The 9,457-nt window shown below is 36.5% G+C and overlaps 1 protein-coding gene across 1 annotated transcript; it reads right to left on the bottom strand.

Moving 5' to 3' along the window:
• Positions 1–3,942: 3,942 nt before the first annotated feature.
• On the bottom strand, positions 3,943–8,392 carry LOC132283206 (G-type lectin S-receptor-like serine/threonine-protein kinase LECRK2). Its single transcript, XM_059785137.1, has 3 exons — positions 8,207–8,392; positions 8,030–8,119; positions 3,943–6,394 (listed from the first exon to the last, which is right to left on the bottom strand). The coding sequence occupies exons 1-3, from the start codon at positions 8,286–8,288 to the stop codon at positions 4,104–4,106; spliced, it is 2,463 nt and encodes an 820-aa protein (XP_059641120.1). The 5' UTR covers positions 8,289–8,392; the 3' UTR covers positions 3,943–4,103.
• Between the last annotated feature and the right edge of the window lie 1,065 nt (positions 8,393–9,457).

Raw genomic sequence — 9,457 nt, 5'->3', positions numbered from 1 at the left:
TTGATCATTCGGCAGGTAAATGGTGAATACGGAGCCAAAGATGAGACAATGGAGGCATGCCATTCTGCTGTTATGCGGGAAGCCAAAGACTTTGATAAAATTGAGTTCATCCAGTTGCCGAGAGAGCGTAACGAAAATGCCGACCAGATAGCATGCAGTGCGTCAAGTCTGGAGAAACACTGGTAAGGGTGATTCCAGTTGGTGTGTTGTGCCAGCCATCTATCTTTGAGGAACTATCAGGCTCAGATCCTTGGCAAGTGAATATCATACCATATGAGCCGAGCTAGATGTAGTGGCAGAAGAGGATGCTGAAGCTGGAGAGGAAGCCAGGGCAGAAACAGTGACATTCCTAGGAGGGTCCTTCCTTCTGCTAAAAGAAGGGATCCGGAGCTAACTCATAGTAGCGCCCAGGAGTGAAATATCGCTAAGGTTCTTGGACACAAGGAGTTCAGAACAGGAAGGAACGTTGTTCAGAACGTATTCCTTCAAGTGGTTGATCTTATCACTACAAATACTGTAACTTAGTTCGTTATGAGGAATACCCAGGAAATCGCAAAGAAAAGTGCAGAAACGAGGAATGCAAACTTCACAGGGGCAGTCACTCTTGTGGGTTTTATAGTTCTTGTACGAGGAGACATAACACTAGCCAAAGGCGTTCGGGATAGGGTAATCCCTAGTAGCCAGAGCAAACCAGGCCCATCTAACCCCAACTATGCTCTTTTCCCAACCTTTCTCCGAATCAAGTTTATCCGTACAAATTGATCTCTTCTCGATTGGATAAAAGTGATAGTACATGTCATCCAACCTAATCTTGCTGACCTTATAGCAAAGGAGAAGATCAATAATATTGAGATCTAAGCCCCTGTCACGCTTCAAAAGCAAGAGAATGGACAAAACCCTAAAGAAATTGGGATCTACCTGGAGTGGGGAAAATTTTAGCCTGTTAAAGACATAACAGAAAAAGGGTGCAGAGGGAATCTAACGATGTTCAGCCGCAGGAGGAAGAGCGGGATCTCACCAGGAAGAAGACCCTCACTAGTTCTAATGTTCAAACTTTTGGGGCATTCCCTAATAAGAATATTGCTAGGGAGTTGAAGCTTCATGCGAAGAATATCTAAATCAATGGGCATGGTGCAGACGAACAGGACCCTAAAGAAGTGTGTAAAGTTTTTAAAAAGATAAAAGGAAGTGAAACTAACTTTAAGAGGATTGAAGATCTCAAAAGATGCTGCAGGACGACTGAAAAGGGAGAATCTCGCGCATAGGGATGGCAAATTCTTCATCCCTGCCGGGGCCCCGCCTCGCCCCGCCCCGTTTATAGCGGGGATGTGGATCCTTTTAGCTAAATGGGGATGGGGACAAATTGTGAATCCCCGCCGGGGGCGGGAGTAAGGGCGGGGATGGGGTAAACCGCCCCGCCCCGATTAAGTATGAAGTTACTAATATACCCCTACATAAAATAATTTATTACTAAATTAGATTTATTATATATATGAAAATAAGAAAAAAAAATGTGTTTTTTTTTTAATAAAAAAAAAATTATGAGGCCGAGGCCGGGGGAGGGGACGGGGATAAGGAATTGGGGGCAGGGGTGGGTATGGGGATGGTGGCGAAATTTTAAGCTGGGATGGGGGCGGGGATGGGGATTGAAAAATTCATCGGGGATGGGGATGGGGAATGGAATCCCCACCCCGCCCCTCCTCGTTGCCATCCCTACTTGCGTAGGAATTCGCCGGAGAAGATTTGATTTGCTTGGAAGGGATGAACAGTTAGTTGATTGACAGCAATGTGTGATAGAGACAATAGAGAAGGATATGAGTACGATTTCCTCGATTTATAAAGGGAAGATGGACCCAATAACCGAGACGTCAAGAAAGTGAAGAGGTTTCGAATTTCAAAACGTTGATTACTAAATTGACCGCTAGTTCTCCCACATAATCATCTTGAGCCGTTAAATCATGATTAATTCCCATTAATAATATCGCCCTAATTAATTAGGGAGAGATTATGGGGGCAGATGGGGATGCTAAAAACGGCGCGAGCCAACTATGGCCCACACAACGAGAAACAGTTCGGGTAAGTGATCTTGATCCGAGCGAAGTTCTCTCAGGTCAGGCCTAAGATTGAAGAGTCGTACTAAAGGCCAAGTAATCAGGCCCATTACTAAAGAAGCCCGGGGAATGAGCCCAGCACAAAGAGTTAGTTAAGAATCTTCTAGAGAATGTGTAACAGTCTATAAATAGATTGAAAATAGAGGGAAAATGAGGGGGAAAATTCTTGAAGTGTAAGGATATTCTGTGAAATTAGAGAGAGAAATTTCTTGCATCTTCAATTCTCTTTCTATATATGAAAATACGAAGAAAAAGAGAGTGAAGAACCGATCCATCGAGATATCGTACGAAGCTACCATTGGATCACCTTCACCTCATCAATCTCAAGAAAGTCCTGTTTTTCTTTTTGGCAACTCGTCTGTGCCTAATACGAGAATCGAGTTAATCATGATGAAGTCAATATCATCCATTTTGTTCCTTGTTATAGTCTGGGATTTTTCATTTTCTGGGAATTGTGGAAGAGTAAAAATGATTTCTAATAAGCAAGTCGCAAAAAGTAAAGCCGCCGATGGAGTTCAAGTCGCATCCGGTGAGAGGAGATAGAAGACAAACACTTTCTCTCTCTACTGACTCCAAGTTGAGGCCGGACTGAACTTACCAGCGTACAGAATAACGACGACGCTGTGATGATGCGAGCCAGGAATCCGGCAATGTTCTAGAAATTGTGTTTGGTTAACCCTTATAATAAAAAAGGGTAGATTAGTCATTTCATTAATGTATTTGGTATTGTATGGGACAGGGGTCTGACTGAAAATTTGCAAATGTGATGGGGTGTCTTTGATGTATTGACAAAACATAGGGGGTCTAGCTGAAGTTTACCCTATTTTCTATACTAATTTTTTATTAATTATAGTTGTGTCCTCACTCAACTCCTTAAAATTTAACAAAAGTCCTTAAAAAATTCCAAAATTCAAAAAGACCGCTCCTTTTTTATTCATTGGTTCATAAGTTTTTTAAAATTCAAAAAAAATCGATGTCTTTCTCCTCCACTGATACAACAAAATTTTAATGAATCAAAATTCATAAAGGCCCTTACTTTGTAATTTATTATTTTGGTTCAATTTTTTATATTATATTTTTGTTAATGGTGGTCCTTTCTGAAATAAATTTGTAGCTCCGCTACTTCCGGGTTGGAGACCATCTGTTTGCTGCTCAGTTTCTCTCTCTTTCCCCAGCTCATGCAGGTAAAACAGGTTCACTTCTCACTCTTTATCTTTCCTCGATTAGGATGTCTCTCCTTCTACGCGAAAGTACATTGAATATATAAGAATGTATTATACAGATATAGGCTTGTTTATAAAAATGTGCATGTGTATATAACTACGAATTTGTTGTACTTCAATTAGGGTTTATTTATGAATTTGTGTATATAATTATGTTATCTACGAGTAATTAATATAAAACAATGTAATCTTGTTTTAACACATCTTCAATTCGGCTTCGAATTTCTCTAACATATGGAACGTGTTTCATGTTTCTATCTAATGATATTGTAATTTGAACAAGAAAAAGGAGAATCAAAGAAAGCGGCTATTATGTTTTTGGTAATCCATTACATTGGTGCATAGCTAACCTGGAACTGGAAGAGCATTGGCAAAATGATGAACTGGTTGGTTATGCAATGCTCACTATGCTGATGGCTAATTATTTTCCCTCTCTTTCCTTGCAATAGTTTGACCTATTGGCAATGAGGTCCATTTTGAGTCAAATGGCAAGGTCTGTGACATTTATACCAATTCTGTTAAGAAGATACTTAGTGACGGTTTTGCCTAACCTATCCTGTTAAGGATGCGAGGAAAGAAAATGAAATTAACATATCTTAATCTAGATATACAGCAATTTAACATATATGGTTCCATTGAAGACCAAGAAATATAAGAACATGCCCTTTTACATACTCAGTACACTTTATTCTATGAAAACTCCATAAAAGTTTTATATATATATATATATATATATATATATATATATATATATATATATATCAAACCATCACAATGGAAGGACTGAAGGAGGTGATGATGGAGAGACCGGTATATCCATAGTGCCTTCTAACATAAGGATCACATTCTTCATCGACGGACGCAGACTTGGATCATCTTGAATACACAGCAATCCAACCTTCACCATCCTTTCCAGGGTCTTCATGTCTACTTCTTCATCTCCCACAACCTTTTCCAACTCTCCGGCCACAAAGCAATTATATACCCAGTCAATAAGAAGTATCTCATCTGCTGTGGACACGCTAACCTCCATGTTACTTCTGCAACATATGATCTCCAAAAGCACAACTCCGAAGCTGTAAATGTCTGCCTTCTCTGATATCAGGGTGTTTCTGTGCCATTCGGGGGCCAAATATCCTCTTGTCCCTCTGATCCCTGTGAGGGTTCCAATTTGATTTGGCATCAAAAGTTTTGCTAATCCAAAATCAGATATCTTAGCTGTCCAAGAATCATCCATAAGTATATTTTGAGGCTTTATGTTGCAGTGGATTATACGGGTCTCACACTCTTCATGTAGATATAAAATCCCTCTTGCTACATCCATTGCAATTTTCACTCTTTCTTTCCAACTGGGGTGCATTTCAACCTTGAAGAGAAGATTTGCCAGCGAGCCATTCTTCATGAATTCATAAACAAGAAGCTTGCTAGCACCTTCTATGCAAAAACCAAGCAATTGAACCAAGTTCCTGTGATGAGTCCGCCCAATTGCAGTCATTTCTGCTCTGAACTCCCTTTTGCCTTCTTCCATATCTCTTTCTATTCTCTTTACAGCAATGAGCTTTTTACCCTCGGCATCAGATATAGCTCCTTTATACACTGCTCCAAAAGAATTCCTGCCCAATTCTTCTTTGAACCCATCTGTAGCTTCCACAAGCTCACTATAAGAAAATGATCTCATAGTAAACTCGCTGTTTAGGCCCAAACTTCCATTTTCAGACAGTCTTTTGTATCTATGACGTCGACGTCTATAGATAAAAAAGCTATAGATTGCAATGACAGAACAGAAGAATGCAAGGCAACCCAGAATCACAGCAAGAATCGTTGAATTTGAAGGATTACTCTCTGGAACTGAGGAGTTGTGGCCAATCTTGATGAAGCCCGTGATTGACGTATTTGGTTTTGAAACTACATATAGCAATGGAAGTTTATGCTTTTTGCAAGTATCATTCAGATACAGAGCTGCCCAACAATTACAATCTTCCTGGCAAGACCGACCACAATCTTCTTCCTTATTCGTCAAGATCACAGAATAAGGATAGCCAGTCCACTGAGTATTTCTTAAAACAGTGATGTTGTAGATCGATGTTGGGTCTCTCCTTGTGCAACCTTGTTGATCGATGAAGCTCTGGTAGCAGCCCAGGAACTTCTTATCGCGGTGGAGAAATGTGAAACCAGGAAAGCAAGAACAATTGGCTATGGTGTCGGTGTTCAAGCAGAAGCTATTAACACCACAGATGCCTTTGACATCACATCGGTTTCCCAGCGCAGACCACTGTATCAGCCCGGTAGAGTTATCCCTGATTCCAAAGCTATGTGAGTAGAGCCTAAAAATTCCATCAGCATCAAGCGTTGCACGGTAAATTATCTTCTTGTTATTGCCAGAATATGAGCTGTTAACTAGAGTGTGCATGCAAACACCACTAGAAGAATTGCTTAAACATAGAAGGCCTCTACTGGTGAGATTTAATCGTCCACCCAAATTCACAGTGTTTGAATTCCAATAAGAATCCTCAGGTCGATCAGAACTGTTGACAGGGTATGCAACAAGATTTGCGTCTTTTTGCATTATGAGATGAAACCGTCCACTTGACTGATCTGTTGTCGATGCACTGGAGAGCAACTCTTCGCCATAATCCAGATACTGACTGCCTAATAGAGTATCTGTTGGGTAATCGAAGCTTTGCCAGGTAACGTTGGATTGATTGTTGTAGATCACAAAATTACCAGTATCAAGCATAGAAGCTGAAACTGCATCCTCATCAAGTTCGTCTGTGATGGATATTCCTTCCCCTTTCCGGGTCCAAAGGAAAAGCCCGCGGTGTTTGGTGAACTCAAGTGTGGTGTTTGAAGAGACTGGTGGATCATCTCGATTTGCAGTCCAAACAACAGTGGTTGTAGGATTACTAGCCAGCCATATTCCAACTGCAAATCCTTTCTGTTTTGGGTAGAAACCAAATGCGAAGAGGCCGGAAGGTGAGAGCCACGAATTGTGCGAGGTGTTGGGAGAGAGTGAAGAACCCAACCTTATCCTATTGGAGTGATTCTGTCCAGCTCCTAGAGCTGTTGAAAGTAGAAACAGTATTAGTCTGAACATTACTGCAGATAGATCAGCCAAGAGAGAGAGAGAGAGAGAGACTTCTTTTTTTTTTTTTCTTTTTTTTTTTTGATTAATAGTAACCTTACGTAACAGACAAACCCATAGCTGTCCCAAAAGAAACTTTTATCTGCCGGCTAAGTTTTAATCTACTATCAATTTTACAAACTTAAACCACTAAATTCTTCATATTTTCATCTGCATGCGGGACATAATCAAGGTATGCATGCCCTTCGTTTTCTTTTCCAAGGCTGTCATGTTCACTCAATAAGTATTTTGAGTCTTGACATTAGGTGAAGAAGAAAGTGCGCAGCCCCCTCTCTCTCTCTCTCCTCTTCATTTATACTTGTGTGATTATTTGACACTTGACTAATTCAATAGAAATTAGTGTTAAATTTTTTTATATAATATATTAGTGGGATTATTTTTTAATCAAAGACTATAGATTGAATTAATGGTCCTCGGAGTGTATTTAAGAAAAAAGATAAATTGATATATAAATATAATTTTTTGGCCAACGAAATAAGCTCAGCAACATCATTTTATTTTCTTATTTTTGCTTTCTTCAAAAATAAAATTATGATTTTGATTTTTTAAAAATCAAACAGAAAGTAGAATTGTATTTAGTAAGTGCCAACTACTTTCGAAATTTGAAAGCAAAACACAAAATGTGTGTTTAATTAAAAAAAAAAAAAAAAAAAAAAAAAAAAAAAATCTGTTTTTACCTTTGGTTATTGAATTGGGAACATAAACAAGATCTTTATATGTTGAAATAATTATTTTAAACCATAGTTATTATAACAAATCATTGAAATTCAAGCATCTCTAACGTCCATATTGAGTGTAAAATAACAATTTGAATCGACCAGACATCATTGTAAAAGAACAACAAAATGATGATTAAATTGTTCAAATTGTAAATCAATCTCAAAGCATAAAATCCAAATGTCTAAAAAATGCCTTGGTTTATTGAAGAAAAAAAATTCGCTTATAATAAGACTTTACAATCCTTCAATACCGCTATCCTATGCAACTCCTAATGGTTATTTGCTATGGAGTTGTTCCAATTCTCTTTTCCAAACCAAGTAGCAAAAGATTTGGATTCTTGGAAATCACTCTGGGCTTCAATTTCAGCTGGTGTGACTAACTGAAACATGGAGAATGTATGGTGTACCAAGGTCAAATGTTCTTGAACTGTTAGAATGGTAGTTTCATAAATTAAGTTGACCAATTTACAATTCAGAGGGTGATAATGTCAATTTACATGAGTTGAGGTGTCTTTGTTAACTTGAGGATGTGTAATTGTTCCCAAAAAAAAACTCAACTTGTATATGGGTGTTCTTGTGATAAATTTACGGAGGTGTTATTGTACTTTATTCTATAAAATATTCAAAATGTTACTTTTAATATTTCAAAAACGGATATGAATTATAATTGCATGTTAGAATTGTGGAAAAGAAAATTTAATTTCGGGACAGATGAAGCAACACGTAAGTCTCTCACTTCCTATCACAGACTGCTGCAAAACTCATACAGCAAAATCAATGAATATGAGAGAAGAGGAGAAAAGAAGAGAAGATAGAGAGAGAGAGAGTACTTACGGCTGCCGGGAGTGGTAGGTCCACCACTTGGTCCTGATGGCATAGAAGAATTGCCGTGAATACTTGCACCAGTAATTTTACTATGTCCGTCTGCAAAACTCATGTATAACAAAATGAATGAATATATATATATATATATATATATATATATATATGAAAGAGAGAGAGACTACTTACAGTTGTCAGAGGGTGCAGATGAAACCATGAGAATCCAAATCATGAACAAGCAGCATATGACAGAAGAAGCTTTGCTTATCATTTTAATTTGCTTTTCTAGTTATGTGGTTCCAACCAAGAACTGTGAAGAACTCAACGGAGGAAGAGGAATTAGTTGTAGTATAGTATGTTTGAGATTAATAACGTATATGAAAAATGTATTGCTTATTTCTGCAAGTGGGCTTTCACTGTAGAAAGACTTTGACTTAAAAAGTAGGTTTGACTTCACGACAAATTTGTCCCACCACTTTTTGGATCAATTTCACCATCCAAATTTCATAATATCTGACACGAAGTGTCTTTTGTTTGCACTGTAAAATATTATTTTGGATTAATTTTAAGATTCTATGTGAGATTTGGACAAATTTTACACAGGAGTTTTTTTTTATCACTCATATTATAAATAAAAGTTTGGTCTTTTTTTTTTTTCACATTCCAAATGTTATTTTTTTGTATTGTTAAAATATTTTTTTGCTTGTAAAATGATTTTGTTATGCTTTTGACTTTGAGTGAGAACTGTTTTATTTATAAAATAATATTTATACCCTATTGAAATACTCTTGTTACCAATTATTTTTATAATATTTAAAGAAAATATTGTTATTTGACTATTAAGCATAAAAAATTATCTAAAATGTAAAAAATAATATATATGTACAATGGTAAAAAATAAAATATATGTACAATGTAGATCTATATACAAATATATTATTTAGTATACATATCAATTTTTTTATTATTTAGTTTTAAAATAGGCATTTCAAGAGATGTAACTCATGCAATTAAAAACATATAGATTTATATATCCATTATCTATACCATATAATAATGATGTATGAATTATTATGCTTTAATGAGTTTTTTTTTATGTGAAAAAAAATATATCATAAATATATATCTACAACGCACATCTATATACAAATAATTTAGTATACATATGAAATTTTTTATTATTTATTTTTAAAGTAGGCATTTCAAGATATGTAACTCATGCAATTAAAAACATATATATTTATATATCATTATCTATACCGTTAATGATGTATGAATTATTATGCTTTAATGAATTTTTTTTTGTGAAAAAAAAAAATATATAAAAATATGTTAAGAAATTTCTTACACTCTTAGGATAGTATAAATATATATAGATATGGTAAAGGTCTAAGTTGAGATTGGTAAAATAATTTGTTTAAAATTGATGACTCTACTAAT

Source organism: Cornus florida, unplaced genomic scaffold (genome assembly GCF_030987335.1).
Source record: "Cornus florida cultivar Cherokee Brave unplaced genomic scaffold, ASM3098733v1 CherokeeBrave_3.0.0_Hap2_Chr11, whole genome shotgun sequence".
NCBI classification, from domain to species: domain Eukaryota; kingdom Viridiplantae; phylum Streptophyta; class Magnoliopsida; order Cornales; family Cornaceae; genus Cornus; species Cornus florida.
The sequence above is the reverse complement of the archived record's forward strand: the minus strand, read 5'-3'. Positions and strand labels throughout refer to the sequence as shown.